The sequence below is a fragment of the Lissotriton vulgaris genome, unplaced genomic scaffold (assembly GCF_964263255.1).
Source record: "Lissotriton vulgaris unplaced genomic scaffold, aLisVul1.2 SCAFFOLD_391, whole genome shotgun sequence".
Taxonomy (NCBI): Eukaryota; Metazoa; Chordata; class Amphibia; order Caudata; family Salamandridae; genus Lissotriton; species Lissotriton vulgaris.
Genome location: NW_028247903.1, coordinates 1,245,842 through 1,269,773, shown reverse-complemented (window position 1 = coordinate 1,269,773; position 23,932 = coordinate 1,245,842). Strand labels below are relative to the sequence as shown.

The window sequence follows — 23,932 nt, the reverse complement described above, 5'->3', positions numbered from 1 at the left end:
GATCGCGTATTTTTTAAAGGGGCCGGTTTATTTATGTGCACAGGGTAGAGCGATCATTGCACAAACGTGGAGCTATGAGGAAGAAACCCCAAACAGGAGGACAGACAGCGTAATTGCGTTGTACCGCCCAGTCGAACAATCACAATATGTATTCATGCTTCCAGTTGAATGAATGTATCAAATTGTTGTTATATTGTGAGTGGAACAAAATGCAGAGAGGTTACTGCATGTATCGTGTAAGTGGGTAGGGCATTGTCTGATTTCCATGATAACTGGGAAAAAACGATCAAAACACCATAAGGTGTCAAAACTGATAGGCAAATGGTCAGAAAACAGTAGGCTAATAGTCACAGTGAGTGGGCCATCTATCGGCGCATTACTTATCCCCAGGGGATGTCGTCATTGAGGCCCCGTATATGCGTTGAAAGACGGTATATCCAACGCTGCTCCTTTTCGAACAGTGTATTTTCATTGGTGTTGTTCAGCTGTTCAATTACCACCCACTTGACGTCATTAGCACAGTGGCCTAGCTCCAAAAAATGAGTGGTCATTTTGGTAGTGGCTCTGCCACATCGGATGTTACTGCGGTGCTCTCCTATTCTTGTTTAGATTTTTCGCGTGGTCATCCCTATATACCTAAGACCACAAGGACATGTAATCATGTAGATGACGTTACATGAATTACAGTTTGTGTGATTTCTTAGGTACCAGGTTTCGCCCTCCTCCAGTTGTAGTGTTTTTTTAGGTGATGTTAAGTGGCAGACGCTACATCCCCCACAGGGAAAGTGGCCGCTTACCGAAGGCAAACCCCAAGCATTCAGAACGGTGGCACCCTGTTTAGGTTGATTGACTCTTGGGCGGGTATGCACCAAGGCATCTTGCAAACTCCTTTCTTTTTTGTAAGAAAATAATGGTTTCTGCCAATTTCTGCCATTACTCGTAAGGATTTGCCAATGCTTACCAATGCAGCGACTTACAGAGTTGGAAATGTTACTGTAAGTAGTTACGCAGGTCAAAGGGACCTCAGATTCACTTTCCTTGGTATTGTCCTCCAGGAGCGCTTCCCTGTTGTTATTTCTTGCTCTTTTTCTACTCTTTTGTAGGATTTTACTAGGGTAACCTCTCTTTTCCAATCTTAGTGTTAGGTCATCCGCTTGTTTGTTAAAGTCAGCAAGATTGCTGCAATTTCTACGTAAACGTAGGTATTGGCCAAAGGGGAGGTTCTCGCGTAAAGATCGCGGGTGAAAACTGGAGAAATGGAGCAGATTATTTTTACTTGTTGGCTTATAGTATGTCTTGCTCGTTATTCGATTACCAGATTTTGTAAGTGTGACATCTAGAAAGGTAATAGATCTAGAGTCATACTGGTGGGTGAATCTTAAGTGGGGGTCACAAGTATTGACCCAGTCAAAAAAGGATAGTAGGCTCTCTTCTGTCCCTTTCCAGATTAAAAGCACATCATCAATGTACCTCTGCCACAGGATAACATTGAGAGTGTAAGGATTGGTGTTTGACAGGATGTGCGTTTTTTCGAAGTTGTAAACATACAACCCCGCTATACTGGGGGCAAAAGTACTGCCCATCGAGGTGCCAGTCTTCTGTAGATAGAGGGTGTCTCGGTATTGGAAAAAATTCCATTTTAGTGCCAATGTGGCACAATCAATCACAAAAGTCTTGGAGGTGTTGTAAGACCATGTGGTCTGGTCTAGGATGTCTGCCAAAACCTTTAGAGTTGCGTCCTGCGGAATACATGTATACAAACTTTCAATGTCTAAGGACACCAGATAACAAGGTTCTTCTGGAAGTTCTACATTAAGTAACATTGAAAGGAGGCTTTTCGTATCCTTGATATAGGTACTAGTAGATTGAATCAAGGGTTTGAAGAAGAAATCACAGTATTTAGAGAGGGGTTCCAACTGGGACCCAATCCCAGACACAATTGGTCTTCCCGGCGGTGGTGTACGGTTTTTGTGTGTTTTGGGAAGGGTATAAAAGTAGGGGATTTTTTCTTCAGAGGTGGTGAGAAAATCGGCCTCATGTTTAGTAATGTAACCATCTCTTTCCGCAGTAGAGACCAACTCAAGAATTTCATCTTTCAAGAAAGGAGAAGGATCTTGGTGCAGCACGGTGTAGCTATTAGAATCCCCTAGGAGCCTCTTACATTCGGCATCGTAGGCTGTGGCATCCTGAATTACTATGCCACCCCCTTTATCGGCACTTTTGATTACGATTTCCTGGTTCTCTTGTAGAGATTTGATAGCCTTGTATTCACCTGCTGTGAGATTTTTAAAGGTAGTTGGCTCAGTCAAACTCTCCACCTCCCGGGATACTGCTAGTTCAAAAGTTATGATGTCGGCCGGTACTAGGTGGGTAGGTGGATTGAAGTTAGATTTCCTTTTGAAATTAGTGTCACTCAAAGGTGCTTGGGCTTGTGTATTTTGTTGTTCAAAGAAAGATTTTAGTCTGAGTTTTCTAAAAAATTCACCCAGTTCACATTTCAATTTGAAACGATCCAACCTGGGGCTGGGTATAAACCCAAGGCCCTTTTCTAACACTGCGATTTCATCAGTAGATAGTGGGACTTTCGATAGATTTGTTATCAGACTTGTTGGTTGCTCGGTCCTGCTCTCTGTTCCTGCGCCTTGCTCCGTGTGTTGTCCCCCACGGTTTCTGTAGGGCCCCAGTGTACCTGATTGCCTGTTTTTCTCTTCCCCCTGCCTCTCCGGCCAAATCCTAAAAAAGGCTGTGGATATATGTTTGAAGGGAATTGTAGTGGTGGGGGGCCAAACGCGTCTTTCAACGCATATACGGGGCCTCAATGACGACATCCCCTGGGGATCGGTAATGCGCCGATAGATGACCCACTCACTGTGACTATTAGCCTACTGTTTTCTGACCATTTGCCTATCAGTTTTGACACCTTATGGTGTTTTGATCGTTTTTTCCCAGTTATCATGGAAATCAGACAATGCCCTACCCACTTACACGATACATGCAGTAACCTCTCTGCATTTTGTTCCACTCACAATATAACAACAATTTGATACATTCATTCAACTGGAAGCATGAATACATATTGTGATTGTTCGACTGGGCGGTACAACGCAATTACGCTGTCTGTCCTCCTGTTTGGGGTTTCTTCCTCATAGCTCCACGTTTGTGCAATGATCGCTCTACCCTGTGCACATAAATAAACCGGCCCCTTTAAAAAATACACGATCACATGGGTCACGTGATCGGCGTCACCGTCTGGGACGCATTGCGTTCTCAGCAATCTTTCTTTGAACAACAAAATACACAAGCCCAAGCACCTTTGAGTGACACTAATTTCAAAAGGAAATCTAACTTCAATCCACCTACCCACCTAGTACCGGCCGACATCATAACTTTTGAACTAGCAGTATCCCGGGAGGTGGAGAGTTTGACTGAGCCAACTACCTTTAAAAATCTGACAGCAGGTGAATACAAGGCTATCAAATCTCTACAAGAGAACCAGGAAATCGTAATCAAAAGTGCCGATAAAGGGGGTGGCATAGTAATTCAGGATGCCACAGCCTACGATGCCGAATGTAAGAGGCTCCTAGGGGATTCTAATAGCTACACCGTGCTGCACCAAGATTCTTCTCCTTTCTTGAAAGATGAAATTCTTGAGTTGGTCTCTACTGCGGAAAGAGATGGTTACATTACTAAACATGAGGCCGATTTTCTCACCACCTCTGAAGAAAAAATCCCCTACTTTTATACCCTTCCCAAAACACACAAAAACCGTACACCACCGCCGGGAAGACCAATTGTGTCTGGGATTGGGTCCCAGTTGGAACCCCTCTCTAAGTACTGTGATTTCTTCTTCAAACCCTTGATTCAATCTACTAGTAGCTATATCAAGGATACGAAAAGCCTCCTTTCAATGTTACTTAATGTAGAACTTCCAGAAGAACCTTGTTATCTGGTGTCCTTAGACATTGAAAGTTTGTATACATGTATTCCGCAGGACGCAACTCTAAAGGTTTTGGCAGACATCCTAGACCAGACCACATGGTCTTACAACACCTCCCAGACTTTTGTGATTGATTGTGCCACATTGGCACTAAAACGGAATTTTTTCCAATACCGAGACACCCTCTATCTACAGAAGACTGGCACCTCGATGGGCAGTACTTTTGCCCCCAGTATAGCGGGGTTGTATGTTTACAACTTCGAAAAAACGCACATCCTGTCAAACACCAATCCTTACACTCTCAATATTATCCTGTGGCAGAGGTACATTGATGATGTGCTTTTAATCTGGAAAGGGACAGAAGAGAGCCTACTATCCTTTTTTGACTGGGTCAATACTTGTGACCCCCACTTAAGATTCACCCACCAGTATGACTCTAGATCTATTACCTTTCTAGATGTCACACTTACAAAATCTGGTAATCGAATAACGAGCAAGACATACTATAAACCAACAAGTAAAAATAATCTGCTCCATTTCTCCAGTTTTCACCCGCGATCTTTACGCGAGAACCTCCCCTTTGGCCAATACCTACGTTTACGTAGAAATTGCAGCAATCTTGCTGACTTTAACAAACAAGCGGATGACCTAACACTAAGATTGGAACAGAGAGGTTACCCTAGTAAAATCCTACAAAAGAGTAGAAAAAGAGCAAGAAATAACAACAGGGAAGCGCTCCTGGAGGACAATACCAAGGAAAGTGAATCTGAGGTCCCTTTGACCTGCGTAACTACTTACAGTAACATTTCCAACTCTGTAAGTCGCTGCATTGGGAAGCATTGGCAAATCCTTACGAGTAATGGCAGAAATTGGCAGAAACCATTATTTTCTTACAAAAAAGAAAGGAGTTTGCAAGATGCCTTGGTGCATACCCGCCCAAGAGTCAATCAACCTAAACAGGGTGCCACCGTTCTGAATGCTTGGGGTTTGCCTTCGGTAAGCGGCCACTTTCCCTGTGGGGGATGTAGCGTCTGCCACTTAAAATCACCTAAAAAAACACTACAACTGGAGGAGGGCAAAACCTGGTACCTAAGAAATCACACAAACTGTAATTCATGTAACGTCATCTACATGATTACATGTCCTTGTGGTCTTAGGTATATAGGGATGACCACGCGAAAAATCAAAACAAGAATAGGAGAGCACCGCAGTAACATCCGATGTGGCAGAGCCACTACCAAAATGACCACTCATTTTTTGGAGCTAGGCCACTGTGCTAATGACGTCAAGTGGGTGGTAATTGAACAGCTGAACAACACCAATGAAAATACACTGTTCGAAAAGGAGCAGCGTTGGATATACCGTCTTTCAACGCATATACGGGGCCTCAATGACGACATCCCCTGGGGAACGGTAATGCGCCGATAGATGGCCCACTCACTGTGACTATTAGCCTACTGTTTTCTGACCATTTGCCTATGAGTTTTGACACCTTATGGTGTTTTGATCGTTTTTTCCCAGTTATCATGGAAATCAGACAATGCCCTACCCACTTACACGATACATGCAGTAACCTCTCTGCATTTTGTTCCACTCACAATATAACAACAATTTGATACATTCATTCAACTGGAAGCATGAATACATATTGTGATTGTTCGACTGGGCGGTACAACGCAATTACGCTGTCTGTCCTCCTGTTTGGGGTTTCTTCCTCATAGCTCCACGTTTGTGCAATGATCGCTCTACCCTGTGCACATAAATAAACCGGCCCCTTTAAAAAATACGCGATCACATGGGTCACGTGATCGGCGTCACCGTCTGGGACGCATTGCGCGTTCTCAGCGTTTATTTAGAACACAGAGCTTTTACCGCGCTGGTAGATACGGGCGGCGGATGTGGCCGTTTGTAGGTGATCAAGCAGGGAGCCGTTTGGTGTAAAGTAAGTCTCCTGTCAGCCTACACGGGACATCACTCTTGTCAGTTAACTACTCCTAGTTTGGATAATACGCTATAACGCGTCTTTGTAAATAATTTTTTTCCAGTGCCCAAACGTGAAGATTCCTCCTGCCGCATTGCCCATGGGGCACATTTTCAGTAAATGATAAGTAAGTGTACACCTCGGCTTACCTCTTGTGGAGTATTTTGTGCTCTATATGCCATTTGCAGATGTGTGTGTGTGTGTTTTCAGATGTTCTTCCCGAGTTTTTAAACTCACTCGGTTTTGTCTAAGCACTGTTTTTTGCAAAAAATGCAATTTCATTTCCTCTTTATTTTTGGTATCTAATGCCTGCTAAGATAAAGTAATATCTTTGTCTACAGTTTGATTGAGTGGTGGACATACCAACATAAATGGGTCCGCTCTGGTGTTTTGGAGGTGCAATTCTCCTTTTTTCTGAATGAAGACACCTTTGGTATAAATAATTAGGTGCACAAGTTTGGAGCTCTAATAGGGTAGAAGCATATATTTATGGTTCCAAAGTTTGATATTTCACATTCTGATTTCTCTCACTTTTACTATCTACCCTCACAGATCCAATGGTGCCTCCTGCAAGAAGGAGCCTATAGCAACTTGGGGAAGACTTTCCTACTAAGTGCTTCGACAAATTACAGGTCGTATCATCAAGTGACACTACTCCCTGTATCTGTGCACTTTAGGGTGCCCAGAACAGTGAGTTGATTTTTCCTCTTGGTCCTGACGAATGCCGAGCGACCTCAGCTCAACTGGCAGAAACATGTTGACCGTGTTTTAAAAATATTTCCTTTCACTTTTCAAATGGGACTTTGTGGTTCAAACTTGCACAACCCGGTGTAGTCCAGAAAAATGTATGTTTTTCGATCACTGTTTTTAACAGAGTCACAGCTACCCTCTTATTAAATAATTTTGAGGAGTAGTGCGCACTCTTTTTAGATTCACTTTCACTTCCCTAGCGACAAAAGGGACCCAATGAAGACAACTGGCTACCAGTGTTCCACTGGGGCCTGAGGGTCCTTTTAGCTAGTTCTTTGAACACGTGCACTCTATCCTTTCCAACTGACAATAACAGCCTTGTCTAACAACTTAGCGGTTTTTAGTACCAACTGAGGCTAGTAGAGTTTGTCTGTTGTAGATACTAACACTCTCCTGTTGTTTGAGTTATGGATTCATAGGGGTATGAGAGTGTTTTCTTACAACCCTTACTCTCTTGTTGATGAAATTAGTCCTGTACTTAGACACTCAGCCTGCAATGGCAGTGTGTGGGTGTCAGGGTACAGGGCCCCCGAGGGTGGCACAATAAGTGCTGAAGTCCTCAGGGGTCTTCCCTGGTCACCATGCCCTGGGTACCTAGGGTACCATTTACTAGGGGCTGACAGGAGGTCAGAAATGCCAATTAGGTTTTAGTTTTAACACAGTTTTCGGGAAGGAACATAGGCCCTGGGTACCTGGTTGGCAGGAACCCAGGGCACACTCAGTCAAAGCACATCAGCAGTTCAGAAAAAAGTGGGGGCATACCAATGCAAGAAAGATGGCACTTTCTCACACTCAAGGTTGGTTATTATGGCAAAAAATTTCAGATTCAAGCCAAAATTGTTATCTGGGTCTGGGCCCTTGCTACACACAGGTAAGGGTGGATCCCTGTTTTGAAAACACCCATTCTGTTACTACCTATTCAGTAGGCGGATTATGTCAGAACTGGCTTAAACATTTCACTTTAGCTTCAGTTAAACTTCATTTGTCCAAATTGACTGATGATGTTGATTTGAATCACTTTGTTAAAGGCCCTGTAGGAGGCAGGTCAAAAAGATAGATATATGCTATTTACAACGAAGTTTGGAAACTGTCTCAAATTGAAGCTGCTTCTAGATTGAGAGCTATTGATTAAGCTAATTTAGAAAAAGTGCTTGCAGTTGTTGGTAATAGCATTAATACCCTTTCTTCCCGAATTTACACATTAGATAATATTGTTTAATCTGTTCTTGATATTGTACAGGATGAAGCGTCTGTTTTGTACCATGGTCAAAATGAATTACGCTCCATTATGCAGTTTGCTTGGACTTTACAAACTTTAAAATCTGGGAAAGTGTCTTGGGACTACATGAATACCTCTCCTCTAATTTTGTCTTTTAATTTGACTGACAAACAACAATTTATGCCTATGAAGGATGCTGCATATTCACTATTGCATATTGAAAAGTTGGAACCTTCACCTTTTTCTGTTGCTGAATCTAATTCAGCTGTATGGCTCATTCATGGGTTATTTACACTGCCCTTTCCCTTGTTTAAATTCAGTTCATGTATGAAACACTATGCCTTGGTCAGATATGAACCGTTGGGAAGCGCCTATCTCCATGAAGTTTGGTCTCTGCCATTTACCTATAGATGCCTGAGGGAGGGTAAAGAAGTTTATTTAAAGGGCGAAGAGTGAACTTCTACACCTGATCACTCACTGGTTTGCAAGAACATTCAATTGCACGGCTCGTGTAACAGGCATGCTCTGAATTTAGCCTGCATTTTAAAGGGTAATCCTGTCCCAGCAATAACACAAACTTTCACATTGCTAGCTAACGGTAGCTATTTACTTATAAATTATAAAGATGGCTGTGGTATGCTGACAGGGATTCCGTACATTGTGACCGTCTTCCAACGTTTAGTTTGCTGTAAAAATTTGCTTTTCCCGCCTCCGCATGGGAAACTCGATGTATCCATCCTGCCTTCCATTCCGACCTTGAAAGCAGAGCTCAACAAGATGAGTCGAATAAGGGCTCTAGTGTCCCAGAAAGAAGTCGCCCTTACTTCTTCCCGTGAAACATTTGCCCTTCACAAGGCTAACACCCGCACCGAGGTGCATGCGCTTTTAAATACTAATCTCCAACAGCATTCGGCGCTTTGATTCACACTATATTCAATGCCTCGTCGACAACTGGCTTGGCATATTTTTTTAAAGTAGTAAGCACTGGCCTTGTGACTTAATTCCAAACTATAGTTGGTGTGGTACTGGCATTTTTTCATTCTATTTTTTCCAGCATCTTCGGCGGTTTACCATTAATTCTCACCATTGCTGCCGGTGTACTGCTGTTAATTTGCTTGCTAAAAAATGGCTGCACAGTCTGTGTCACAAGACTACCTACCCAGGCTGCTCCAGCTTCGCAACCAGATGCTTGAATACTATGGAACGCTACCTCTGGCTTCCTTGAGTGTAGCATATGGATTGTCCTTCCGGTTCTCCTACTTTACATGTGTGCAACCTGTTTTCCATTGCCTGGATTGCTGTTTTGAATGGGCTCTGGATTTGTGTCTCTGTAAATAAAGTGTCTCCTAACCCGGAGTATGATCAACTAATGAGTCTCTTAGTAGCTCATCAGTTGGACTGTTCTGGTATCGGGATTATGGCCTGTGTGGCGGTGCATGGAGTCCTAAAGAATTGGAATATATGTGCGGCTGCACATGACTTCCTCGCACGCACTTATCTCAAAGAACACCTGAGTTGTCCACTGATGGTGCTAGAGGCTCCGGCTGTCGAAGAACATGTGTGTTCCTTCACGTTGTTAAATTGGATGGCTGAATTATTTTTAATGAGAATAATGACTTCCTCTTGGAGGCAGTTGCAACGTACTGTGCCTATACGCTGATGGATTGAATTGGCATTTGTCCATCTTCAACGTGTACTGTGCTTGAATTCTTTTGACTGTTTTTTCCATTTCCATGATGGGCAGTATACCACCCCTTCTTGGTTTTTTAAATGTTTTCCTTACTACTTCAAACGTATTACTTCCGATTATCCACTTTGGTGAATTTTTTAACTTGGTTCTGTCTCACTCGAACTTGAACTCTGCATTTCTGATTGCAGAAACCTTTAAGGTCACCATAACAATATATGCTGTTATTTAGGTTGATCGTCCTGTGCTCTAGACACATGAACACAGCTGCAGCTTACTGAAATTCTAGTGCTTTAATATTGCATTGGATGCCTGATTTTGGGCACTTGGAGAAAAACCTTTTCCAGTGAGAAAGAGAGCGTTGCTGATCCTGATGTGATTCACTTCTGCTGATCTTGGAGGTATTGGGTTCCCCATTCAATCCTAAGAGACCTTCTATTATCTTACAACCTAGTTCCTAGCAGGGGATGGTGGTTCACAAGGCACTATATGACCTGTTTCCACTATCATTATAACATGATTTCTCCCTTTGTGTTTTATGTAATTGTAACAATGCTGCTCATGTTATTTTTAAACATATGCCTGTTATGTTAGCAAAAATACTGCACCTTAGAGCACGTCATTAAAATAAACATTTTAAACTTTTCCGTGTCTCTAATTACTCACTTTGTGGACTGGTATGAGAATAAAACAAAAGAGTGTTCTTGATTCTCACCATTCCTGAGAGTATCCTAAGTCGCATGTTCTGGGTTGTCTAATCATTGGTAGCTTCGCTATAGGACGGAGAGCTAATGAGACACTGATTCTAGTTGGTTAGGGGTTCTGGCTACTGAGGTGAGTTTTTTGGTACACCACAATTCACTGAGGTCCTGGTTTCCTGTGCATAGTTCTGGCATGAGCAGAATCCCCGCACCAAGGGAGCGCTGTAGGGCCCCCTTTGTTTCCTCACCGCCACACTTTTCATTGCAGTCCCACCACCATGAAAACTGTGGCGGTGAGGAAACTAGTAATATTCTTAGCAGTGCCGCAGCAGCATCGCCAGCATATTACAAGCCTCATATTGCTGCAAGACTGTCAGGGAGAACGAATCCCTGGCAGCAGCAGTGCTTTTGTGGCGGTTCGACTGTCAAAGTCGAAATATGGCGGGTGGATTGCCAGTCTTTACAAAAAATTAAATAAACAGGGCTCGGACTTTGCTGATGAAGAATTTGACCCAATGTAATGGAAACTTTTGGTCATTGTTCAAAGCATTCACCTATAAGCATAAAATAAATCAAAAAAGTTACACTGATTCCCTCTTCTATTTGTGATGCAATAAACCTATAGACTATACAATACACACGTGAGACATGCTTGCATTCCACATATTTTCTTGCACATCATTGCTGAAGTCCATTTTCTTACTATGTCATATGAATGTGATACAGTCATTGAGTAGCTTTCCTATTTTTTTCTTTTGCAGGTGACAAGACACGGCTCTTTGGTCAACCTTCACAACACCCCAACCTTCGTTACCTTGGGGGTCACCTCTTCGGTGCCATGCCTCCCACTGCCCAATGTTCTTCTCATTGCCAGGATCAGCAAGCTCGATGAACAGTCACTAGCAGAGGCAGACATGGGTGATTCTGCTATGGAGCTCAGTAGGTAAAGGATGCCTTGGATACTGTGGCGTCATTTTGGATCACTGACATTTTGCTCCCTGTTGACGCAGCAGGAACTGGGCTTCCTTGTATGCAGTTTTTGTTTACTGTTTATTTGTTATGGATTTATGTGTATGACTTGCTTTCCCACTATCCTATCTTGATTCCTGATTGCTAGATCAAATGAACCACTTAGCTTGCAGGTACATCATCGACAGCTCCTCCAATAGAAGAGATATGCTGCACTCTGATGTTTTAGAAGAACACACACCAGGCATGCAACGATAATTCTGCTCTAAGGTTCCTTATGGCTTGATACATATAATCTATATTCCATAAAACATATAAATACATGCATACAGAATAAAAATCAATGTAATCCACAATGTGATCCCATATCCTTGTTAAATGGTAACCAATCAGAAGTACTAATACTCATGCATGGCAGCGTACAATAGATTTTACTACAACAAATGATTTCGAAGGTTGGAAATGTGGGTCAGGATTACTGCCTCTAGATCAAATCCCTCACTAGATCAAATCCTTCATATTGTGCTGGAGCCAGCAAGTAAATATTGGAGAAGCCACCTCAGCTACCAAACCGCTTACATGTGGTGCAGATGCACTTCAATAAATATATGCAGTTTCAGAGTGCACTTTCAAATCAGCGCTGTTAGCACGCAAGTCCACTTCTGACTCGAAAACAACCAGCAGGTCTGCTGTATGATCTCTAATGGCCTGAGACACATACTGTATCAGATGAAAGAAAACCTAAGTTGGTCCAAACCCAAGGTTAGGATGACAAGAAACCCTGAGAACCCTCTACTACCATTTTAATGGTCACCAACTCTGGATCAGGGCCCGATACCAGTAAGTTGTGTAAAACCCCTCAATTCCCTGTTTGACCACAAACTATTGTTCAGTTAGCAGTTGCAAGGAATACTAACCTCCATGTGATGAGACCACAAAAGGCCCGGTTCCAGGAATTTTTATCTGGATGAACCAAGGGTGCATTCAGGTGGGCCAATGTGGACCCAATGTATGTCAATTCTGGAGGTAGCCTGCAAGCCCTAGATTCACACATGGACGTTGATTCACCAAAATTCCAGGGATAGTGAAAACAACATCACACATCCTTGACTTTAATGACAGTACAGGAAGTGACCTTATATGACCTTTGACTCTCAATCATCCTACGAAGTGATGTCACTTGACCTTGAATCTGATAACATCATAATAATTGACATCTCTGAAGTTATAATAAAAGCATGTCTAGTATAATAACACAACCTAGATAAATGTCAAGATCATTAATTGTTTCTCTTAGTATTACATGGAAAATTATGTGTTCATCTGAAGAGGATATAGTGCTACAAAACACAAAACAGCACTGGGAATCTACATGTTTTATACCACAAACTGTAAATATTTATTAGTTACCCTCCTGTATACTTCAATGAGAAATCTATTGATAAATCATAGAGACAGAAAAAAGGTATTTAAATAAAACAATAGTAGTTATGTCCACATGTTTTAATTGATGTAGAGTTGACCCTATAATGACTATAAACTATATTATTGTCCTAAGTTATTATTTACTGTGAATTCATTTGATTTAATATCACCTACAAGGTTCTATCCTGTGAAGCACAGAGGTGAAGGTTTTATTCAGGCACTTAGTTTTTTTATATATTCAGGATAAGGAAAGGCAGAAAATTGTTTTAAAAAGTTTCCCTCTTAGTTCATTTTCTTTATTTAATCAGAAAATAGCACATTGTACTGCTGAATTTATTATTAATTTGACAAAATCTAACATGTAATCTCCCAGTTCCATTCTCAGTGGAAGCTGGAAAAAGTAAACAGTGCTCATGAAAACAGTGTTTACCAGCTGTTCATGGAGTCACGGCTAGTGATTTTTTAAAGTGGTGGGCTTTAATACTTGCCCCGAATTGTAGAGAGTAAAGCAAGTGAGCATGACATCTTCTAGGGAGGCTTCCAGGGGGTCTCCCACTATGAACATTTTTTAAAAATGGGACCAGATAGTGCATTTTAAAGCAGGTTTTTCACATACATTTGCTAAAAAGCCATAAGTTCTCTTATCATTAAATCTTAAAGTCTTTCATGATGTGCCAGGCCAATGTAACCTGATGTTCCCAAGAGTTCACCCCTTTTTTCCCAAAATGTGCTAGAGGTGCTCCCATACGTCAAACATTACCACCATTGTGCCAGAGACAGCATAATATGGGTGCTCCTCATATGCCATATATGACACCTAACTGCAAAAATTACATACAATATGCCACTTCCGGAGTGTTGCCACTAGTGCCATCCATGAACCATGGGTGATTCGAACATTAAAGATTATCTCCAGTAGCACTTTGTCATAAATTGCCCTCCTGGTTGTCCTTCCTATGCCAAAAATGACCTTCAATATGCCAGCATTTTGAAACAGGTGGCCCCTCTGCGAAGGATTTTCTTCAGTATTCCAGCAATTTTATAAAGTTGCCCCAGTGCACGAATTACATCCAGTATGCGGATGCTAAGTATAACGTCTATCGTGCCCTTGTTTCCTAGCATTTTGTCACAGGTGACTGTCATAAAATAAACTGCCTCCAATAGAGCTATATCAGAATTTTTCCATGGGTGCCTCTTGAAGTTAAGAATTGCCTTCAGCATCCCAGAGTCAAGGGCACACTCACAAGCATAACACCACACTCTCCTTCATTCTCACTAACTTGCACTCATTCATTATCACAGTTGTGCTCACTCATTAACAATCAGACTCATATTCATTCTCATCCACATACTCTCACTTTTTATTGCAGTCACTCTTTTTCTCACTTACTGACTTACGCATACTCATTGACACTTAGAGGCACATTTACTAAAAAAATAGCCACATGTAGAGCAGCATCAAAAGTTGCTATGCTGCACTTCACTAGGGGAAGAGTGCATTATAGAGCCATATCTACTAAGATATGGCACTGCTGCTCTCTTTTTCAGTACGTGTGCACAACAATCAATCAATCAATCAATCAATCACGTCATTTGTATAGCGCACTACTCACCCGGGAGGGTCTCAAGGCGCTGGGGGAGGGGAAAGTTACTGCTCGAACAGCCAGGTCTTGAGCTGCTTCCTGAAGGCGAGATGGTCTTGGGTTCGCCGAAGGTGGGTGGAGAGGGAGTTCCACATCTTGGCTGCCAGGTAGGAGAAGGATCTTCCTCCGGTGGTGGCTCTGCAGATGCGTGGTACGGTGGCGAGTGCGTGGCCGGTCGATCGTAGCTGGCGGGTGGGCGTGTAGAAGGTCATGCGGTCATTGAGGTACTTGGGGCCCAGGTCGTGGAGAGCCTTGTGTGCATGGGAGAGGAGTCTGAACGTGATTCTCTTGCTGACGGGGAGCCAGTGCAGGTCTCTCAGGTGTCCGGTGATGTGGCTGTGTCGGGGGATGTCGAGGATGAGTCGGCCTAGCACCAATGGTGTGTGTGCCCACTTTGTGCAACCTGGGGCACTGTGGTATTTCAGAAGGGGCTGCAGACACTTGTGCAGCCCCTTCTGTAATACTGATAACTCCGGCGCACATGCAGAGCCAGCGCTATCTTCGGGCATGCATTTTCTGAATGTGTATGTGATGCAGCTTTAGGCCTTAAAGGTTGCGGGGACACACGCTCTGCAGCTTCTGTGCATGAATCATCAGCTGTGTGACCTCTTATTGTAACAGAGTTCCTTATCAAAGCTAGTCCTATGCTTTGAAAGGCAAAAAGTAAACAAACACTATTTGGGAAATATGACGAAATAGAATAGATGAAATTCTGCCCTAAGAATTTTACATAACTGGTTTTAATTTGGCTGTAAAGTATATGCTGCAATGTACACAGAGACTTTTCACTTATCTGAAAATCTTATTTTGTTTGAGGGAAAACTTTGGTAATGTACATTTTCAAATATACTTGTGCGTTGAGTTATTTAGCTCTGAGGTAAGTTTGGATAATTATTATTAATGCCACTGTGTGTATATCATGCTACATTGCATAACCCAGGGTAGCCGTTTATTGGACTGAATTATGAGCAGTTCCATTGGGAGTAGCTGTGATTAGACAAAGAGTAAGATCACTGTCACCAGGGCCACTGAAATTATGCAGTAGGGAAAGACCAAATTGTGCTGCAGGGTTGAATAAATTGTGCTGCAAGAAAAGGCAAAATATATGGCATAATGCGCCACATTTTGTGATAGTATTACTTAATTATTTTGTCATTTTAAAAAAACTTGTTAACCCTGTCTGAGCATAGGTTGCACCTCATTAGTACACAACCAAGAATAGCAATAAGCAACAGAAAGGTGACAAGCCAATCTTTGCAAAGGGTCCTCAACTGCACGGCAACATGAGTTGCAGCCTTTTTAGTAACTTTTGATCTGTTTGAGCTACAAACATTTTTTTATATCTGCAGATTATGTGGCAGATGATGGATTGTGTGGCAGATGATGGATAGTGTGGCAAATGCGGCAAATCCATAATTATGTGGAAATCACCAAAGCAGCAAAATGACATAATTCCATTGACCATGACTGTAACCCGAGAATGTGCAATGTACTGCAACACGATATCAAAATATAAAATGCTCACATTTGTTGTAAACCTTCTGTAAGGGTGAGAATGACTTCAGCCCTGTACAAAATATTAAATGATAAACTGGTTATTTATTTTACCACAGCATCTGGCAGGGAACAGCCAGACACACATACTCTAGTAGGCATTGTAATTCACATTTATTTTTAGATAATGGTCAGACTTCTATGATTACCTTGTGGCTGCTCACCCAATGAATATGTACTGCCACTATCTGAAATGTATAATGTATGATCCATCCTGCAGCATATTACTGCACGCATCATACACAGACTAAAATACATAAACAGTCTCAGAATTGCCACACAGAAACGTATATAATTGAGGTTCAGAAGAATGCTCATAGCCCAGTTGCTCCTGCTGCATCATTGGCTGGTAATCCCCTGCCCCCCCTCCGCCCCCCCCCCGCCCCTAATACACACTGCTAATTGAGTCTTGCCTCAGACTCAAGCTAGGGTTGCCCCAGGGCCATTTTCTTCGAACATGAATATGTCAATGTCTCCGTTAGTACAAAAATCACCAAAAGCCGGTATTTTTCCCCGTTCCAGTGCATACTTAAAACAGTATTTATAAAAACAATGTACTTTCAAATGGGTTCTAGAGGTTCCTTAATGACTCCTGACTAGGTTTGCCACCTGGCCAGTTTTCTACCAGCGCCACCAATATTTTAGTGTCCCGGCAGATTCAAAAATAAGCGAAATCACCTAAAGTCGTTATTTTTAGCACTTACCATTACATACTTCAAACAACAAATATAAATAGAAAACACTTTTAAATGTTTTGTAGAGCTGCAAAGATTCCTGACTAATAAATAAACTAAATACAGACAGAAAAGTAAAGTTACAAATGAATCAATTCGATTTTATTCATAGACCTATTTAGTATTGTGTCCAGGCCTTTGCACACTCTTAAAACTACAACTAATGGCTGGTATTTTTCTTTTGGAAAGGTGTCAAGCCTACCGCTGACTACCCACCTGGCCCACCTGCTTGCTGCAAAAGGTACTCCTGTTGCTCCAATTGTAACACAAAGTTGAATTTACTAGAACCCTCATACTCTCAAGACCAGACTGTTGTTATATTGCCTACATTTGTGCACTAAAGAAACAAACATTCAGAAACTCCCATAGTTGCAGAACCAAACTGTGAAATCTAAAGAAAAATACCTTATCACCCCAAGCATTAAACAACTGAATTGCCTCCAAGTACAACAAAAAATGATATTCAAAATATTGGGCATCATGTTCAAGTGCTTCAGAGAAATATGGGGCTGGTTAGGATGGCGATCAGACTTTTGTCTGACTGCCATCCTATCGGAGGTGGGACCGTCCGACAGGATGACGGTGGTCCCGCCAATGAAATTACAATGTGACTGTCTCCAAGGTGGTCGCAATGTCTATGTTTTGTATTGCGGTCGGTGCTGCGTGCTGCAGCACTCGCCGCAGTGCAAACATAGACATAAAACGTATCCCTGCACTACGTGACAGGCACCATGCAGTGCCTGCCACATGGTGCAGGGATATGTAGGGAACACCATAGGTGACCATCAACACCCAAAATCAAATACCAGGTGGAAAGGGGGGCCTGCTATGGGCCCCAGTGTCGCTTTCCTCCAGCCTTTTCATGGCAGGTAAACCGCCATTGAACGGATGGCGGGGAGGGGCATCATAATCCCTACGGCGGTGCCTGGCGGGCACCACCACCATTGTAGGGATTATGGCTGCCTCCGACGCACCGGCTGGCTCAAGGATATGTAATATGGCAGGCTGGAAACTTGCCTCCGATGACAGTGAGACCGCCATTGTAAGTGGGCCCCTAAGTTCTTTTAAATTCCTAAAATTACCCACTTATTACAAACCAGTAAGCAAGCTCAGACTTTGCAGCAACAGTTTGATCCATGCTCCCATATACTGAAAGAAGAAGCACACAGGAATACTTAAGAGCTTAGGGAACTTCTCTCTTGAATGCTTTAGACTCCCTCTCTCTCTAGAGAGAGCCCTGCCCAATTTAGCATCCTTAAAAAGCCATGAACACACAGCTTCTCAAAGAAGCCTACAATCCATTAGAAGACTGTATAAGGACCACCTCACCCTGCTGTACGACCTAGGGCCCTCGTTCTAGTACAAGCCCACCTTGATTAGCTCCTGAGTGCTTTAGTAACATACTGGATCTATGCTCTGCATAGTTCTACCCTTCCTTAATTGCACTGCAAATTAGCCTTGGCAACATGTCGGTGCAGTACAAATCAAATAAATAAACAGGTAAAAAACACAATAAGCTACACCACCATAATGAGTCAGAGAACAATGATATCTTTTAACCAGTCTGCCTTTCCTAGGAACGGTCCGTTATAGACACAAAGGGCAACCATAGTGTGTGGGCAACCACTTCCTACGAGGCATGCTCGAAGCAGAAACTATTTCCGGCCTAGCGTTTGACCCGGGTGCACTTTTCCAGGCACGTGAAGCTTCTGTAATAGACAGGGAACTTCCTCTGCCCTCTAGGTACGCAGCCATTTAGATTGTTCAGCTCGCCACGGTTATTATCCCTCAGAAGAACATTCCTAATTAGATGCGTCATTGATTAACATTTCCTCGCAGATGCCCTTATTTTTAACACCGTCTCCTGCTCTCTCCGTTTTAGGCTTCTTCCGTTGAGGTATGTCCGACTTTCAATCCATAACAAACATCGGCGCCTGCTGAAGCTGCGGACGGCCAACCAGAGGAATTATTACCTGCAGCTGCGTGACGAGCACCCCGACACAGTCTTTGAGCTCTGGACCCGGCTGGTACACATCCTGCACTGCGGCCTGTCCATCACATGCAAGGACCCATGCATCATCATTCCTTACAGCTTCGTGCACAAGGAGGTGGATATGGGCTCCTCTTCAGAGGTCTGGTACTCATTAACACAGCTTTGTATTTGTGAGATCCCTCACTGGCCTACTAGCCGAGATCCTATGCGACTAGCCTTGCAGGGATCCTTTATTCGATGTCATAATCTGTTGCCGTCTATCTCTTTAGACTTATCCTTCAGCCTCACCTATGCAAAGCTGTTTCAGAACAGATGTGGTACCCAAGCCACTTCAAAAATGTTTGCAGTCCTGTGCAAATCAGCATTTTGTCACGCCTTCCTCTTGCATTTAGGACATATGTTTACTGTAGACTGCAAATCTGTTGAACCTTTCTAATGGTGTTCAGACAAACTATTGAGTCAGTAATATCGACTGACACAATTATCGAATTGGAAATATCCTGACACAGAAAAATCGTGAGCAAGAATATCGTGGACAAATGCATCAATGTTAAGGTAATATCGATTTTTAAAATATAGAAGTAATTATTATCGTTTGCAAAAATATAGTTGTTTAAAATATCGATTTTTCTAATTTGTGTTATGTATTTTAGTATATATTTTAAATGTATGTGATGTAATTTTTTGTACAAATATTTTTTTTGTTTTTTAATGTATGTTTAAAATTGTGTGTAGTTATTACATTTAGTTTAATTAAAGTTTACGTGTTTTAGATCCGTTGCGGGTTGTGGAGATATAGGGGAATAGGGTGGGAAGTAATTTAATTATAATAAATTAATGATTATTTTGTTATTTAATTATATTTATTTAGTAGCGCTAATTGTGCTTTTCATTTTTTGGGGTACATTTTATGTGTGGGTTGTGAGGTTTATAGGGATAATTAATAATTATTTGTTAATATTAATTAATTGATAATTATGGTAATTGTGTACATTTTTTAGGTGCTGGTTGTGGGGTTTATAGGGGTAAAGGGTGGGAAGTAATTTATTTTTAATTCATTATTAATGAGTTGTTAATTAATATTAATTAATGAATTGATCATTAATTATGGTAATTGTGTAATTATTTTTAGGTGCAGGTTGTAGGGCTAATAGGGATAAAGGGTGGAAAGTAATTTGTTTATAAAAATTAATAAGTAGTTTATAATTAATATTAATAATTGATAATTATGTTAATTGTTTATTTACATTAGTGTGTTGGTGGGATTCGGATTTATAGGGGTAAAGGGAGGGGAGTATATTAATTTAATTTATAATTAGTTAGTAAATACTATTAGTTATTTAATTGAAAGGTAATTTAAATTTTGTAATACATTTTTATTAAGTTCAATTTTAGGTGTAGGTTGTGGGGATTATATGGGTAAAGGGTGGGCAGTTTTTATATTTTTGATGTGGGTTATGTAGAGGTAGGGCATGGGAAGTAAATCAATTTTAAGAAATTAATATTGTTTTCAAACTAATAATTATTATTAATTTAATAATTAATTGTTTTGTGTTTTATGGGGTTATATTGTGGGAAGTGCATTCATTATAACAAATTGATAATGAAAACGTAATTAATAAAAATTAATTTGATAAATATTTATATTAATAGTGTAAAATTTTTTTACGTGCAAGTTGTGAGTTTGTGGTGTTAGGGTGGGAAGTAACTAAAGTAAGTTTATGTAATAATTAATGTTTTTGTTCATAATTATTTTCTAAAAAAAATATTTATTTGTTAGAAATTCCTTTTTTGGATTTTATATATATTTGTTTCTATTTGTGATATGTATTTAACATTATAATTATAATATATAAGTTTTTATTTTTAATATAAAAAATTATTTTAATTTTGTTTTCAACATATTTATACATTATTTACTTTGTTTTTAAAATATATTTATTTTGTTGAAGATATTTTATTTGTTTTTAATGTTGAACTGACTGGAGTGGGAATAGTAAATTTTACTCTTCTGCTATTCAACACTTTTCCTACTGTTAGATTTATTGGAGTGGGATTAGTAAATGTTATCCCTCCGCAATCCAACACTTTACCTACTGTTGTACTGGCTGGAGTGGGAATAGTAAATTTGATCCATTCGCTATTCAACAATTTCCCTACCGTTGCACTCACTGGAGTGGGTATAGTAATTTTTACTACTCCGCAATCCAACATTTTTCCTACTGTTGTACTGACTTGAGTGGGAACAGTAAATGTTATCCCTCCGCTATCCAAGACTTTCCCAACTGTTGCATTTATTGGAGTCGGAGTAGTAATTTTTACATCTCCGCATTCCAACACTTTCCCTACTGTTGTAGTGACTGGAGTGGGACTAGTCCATTTTACCCCACCACAATCTAGCGCTTTCCCAACTGTTGCACTGACTGGAGTGGGAATAGTCAATTTTACCCCTCTGCATGCCAACGCTTTCCCTCCAATTGCACTGAATGGAGTGGGAATAGTAGATTTTACCCTCTGCAATCCAGCCATTTTCCCTACTGTTGCACTGACTGGAGTGGGAATAGTACATTTTACCCCTCTGCAATCCAACGCTTTCCCTACTGTTGCACTCACTGGAGTGGGAATAGTATATTTTACTCCTTCACATTCCAGCACTTTCCCTACTGTTGAACTGACTCGGATGGGAATAGTAAATTTTACCCCTCGCAATCCAACACTTTCCCTACTGTTGCAGTGACTGGAGTGGGAATTGCTTTTTTTTGGTAATTATAAATTTTATTGTTGTGTTAAGTGTAGTGGGAATAGTAAATTGTAGTATTTTGTAATGTTAGATTTTACGCAATTTTATATTTATTGTAGTTAGAAGAGTAAATCTTTTTTTGGGGGGGTGTAAAATATTTTGTTACAGTTGTGTTAGGTGGGAGTAATTATTTTTATATTTATCTAGTATAAAAATGTTTTCTTTTTAATGTGGTGGGAAATGTATATGTATTTATTTTAATTTGTTTGAAATTATTTATGTTGTAATTTATATAGCTATGTGTTTGATTTATTATAATAATCATATTATAATTTGCAATATTTTTTGTTAGTAACATATTTTTACTTAAATTGTAAAATATGTGTGTTGTTTAGTTTTTATTTAAAACTAGCTTAACCGTCGCGCGTTGCTGCGATCTCAGAAGAAAGGAAATTTAAGGAAACTTGATATGATAACATTCAATTTACATTGTGTCATTTTTATTGAAACTTATCATTTTGTTATGGAAAACATTTTAAAGTGTTGTTTTAATTCTGTTCATTTATTTGAGTGCTTGTGGATACACGGTATTTTTTGTTTTTCCGTCTGGTGCGTACACAAATAAATCAGAAGGTTTTCCGACGCGTGAGCTGGCCACATACAGTTGTCCATGTGAGAATCACAGATTCTCCAAATCTAGTCCACACACTTGCAGCGATTGTCCTTGTGCTTTGTTGATGGTCATTGCAAAAGCGAGTCGCACCGGAAACTGTAAACGTTCAGTATTGGAAAGATTATGAGGGCCCTGGGGGGCCGGGGGGCCGATATTTAACAAATTTGTCTTTTTTTTTTGCCAGAAACCTTTGCGGGAGTGTACTCAACAACTTCCCAAAGTTTCATGGCGATCGGATGAATGGTGTAGTAATGCATAAAGGACAAACAGACATACTTTCGTTTTTATATATAAAGATTAAATTGATTTCGTTTTTTAATATATTATGTTTGTGGTATATTTAAATATCCTTCTATATATTTTTGATAATATTATGCTATTTGAGATTTTTAAAATTATATTATTAACTAAAATAGTTTATATTTTTAATATATGTATGATTATATATATATATATATATATATATATATATATATATATATATATAGATAGATAGATAGTTTTATAAATATGTGTTTACATTTTTAAAAGGAAGTTTATTAGTTGTATTTCTTAAAATATACATTTAATTATACTTTTTTTATACATGAAAGTTAGTATTTATCATATGTTTATTTTAATATTTTAAATTATATATATTTTAAAATCAATATTTAATACAACTATATTATTGTAAACTGTATTTTTTTCTGATATTTTTGTACTTACCTTTTTAAGTCTAGGGAGTCGATATTTTAGTATTCTACATTTTTCCCTCAATATTTTTTACCTCTATGTTTTTGTGGCCGATATTCTGTCAGTGAACCCTTTCTAATTGTGGCATCGTAGGCAGAGGTCTAGTATTGTCTTGTCCTATAACCAGCAATTGTATTTTGTAGAAAAGGCAGCTTTTCCCTTACTTTTGCAGTCATTCCTTTCTAACCTGACCTAAAATCTGTGGAATTGTTAGCAGACACCTGAGGCCAGATTTCTTACTTTGCACCAGTATTATTAGCCTGTTATGCACAAGTCCAGTCTACATCACTCCATTCTAATCCACTCCACCAAACTCTATGACACTCTTCTCTATGCCATTCTACTGCATACCACTCTACTCTATGCCACTGTCTGCTAATCCACTGCGTACTACTCTTCTTTATGCCATTCTGCTCTACACCACTCTATTCTGTGCCACTCTCTGCCAGTCCACTAGTCCAATTTACACCATTCTACTTCCCTCTGCTCCACGCCACTCTACTCCATCCCACTTTACACCACTCTGCTCCATGCCACTCTTTTCCATTCCAAAGTTTGCCACTTTATGCAACTCTACTCCTCTCTACAGCTTTCTGGAGCACCCACTCTACACCAGTCCAGTCTACACCACTCCACTGTACTCTATGGCATTCTACTCCACCCAGCTGTATGCCACTCTCATCTATGCCTTTCTACTCTACTCTAAGCCACTCGATACCAATGCACTGTACACCACTCCACTCTATACCAATCTGGTGTATGTCACTCTACTCAGTGCCACTCCACTTCACTGTACGCTATTCTACGCCACTCCACTCTACTCTATGCCACTCCGCGCCACTTTATGTCACCCTCCTCTACTCCACTTTATTCCACACCATTCTAATCCATTCCACTTTACTCCATCACACTCTATGCCACTACGCTATGCCACTCCCCACCACATCCACTCTACTCCACTTTATGCCACTCTAATCTACGTCAATTCCACTCTACATCACTCCACTCCACACAGTGTTACTCTGTACCACTCAACTCTACTCTATGCCACTCCACTTCACTCTGTGCCACTCTACTCTACGCCACTCCACGCCGCTTGATGCCACTCTACTCTGCTTCACTTTACTCCACACCACTCTATGCCACTCCACACCACATCCACTCTACTTTACACCATTCCACTCTACACTA

The 23,932-nt window shown here is 40.7% G+C and overlaps 1 protein-coding gene across 1 annotated transcript in view; it reads left to right on the top strand.

Annotated features, from left to right (window-relative positions):
- Positions 1–23,932, top strand: part of LOC147664985 (Golgi-associated RAB2 interactor protein 1A-like) — a 221,715-nt gene that overhangs the window by 80,193 nt on the left and 117,590 nt on the right. Inside the window, exons 2-3 of the mRNA XM_086949841.1 lie at positions 11,037–11,218; positions 18,483–18,732. Of these exons, the coding sequence (XP_086805967.1) occupies positions 11,037–11,218; positions 18,483–18,732 (432 nt within the window). The remainder of the gene's footprint in view (positions 1–11,036; positions 11,219–18,482; positions 18,733–23,932) is intronic.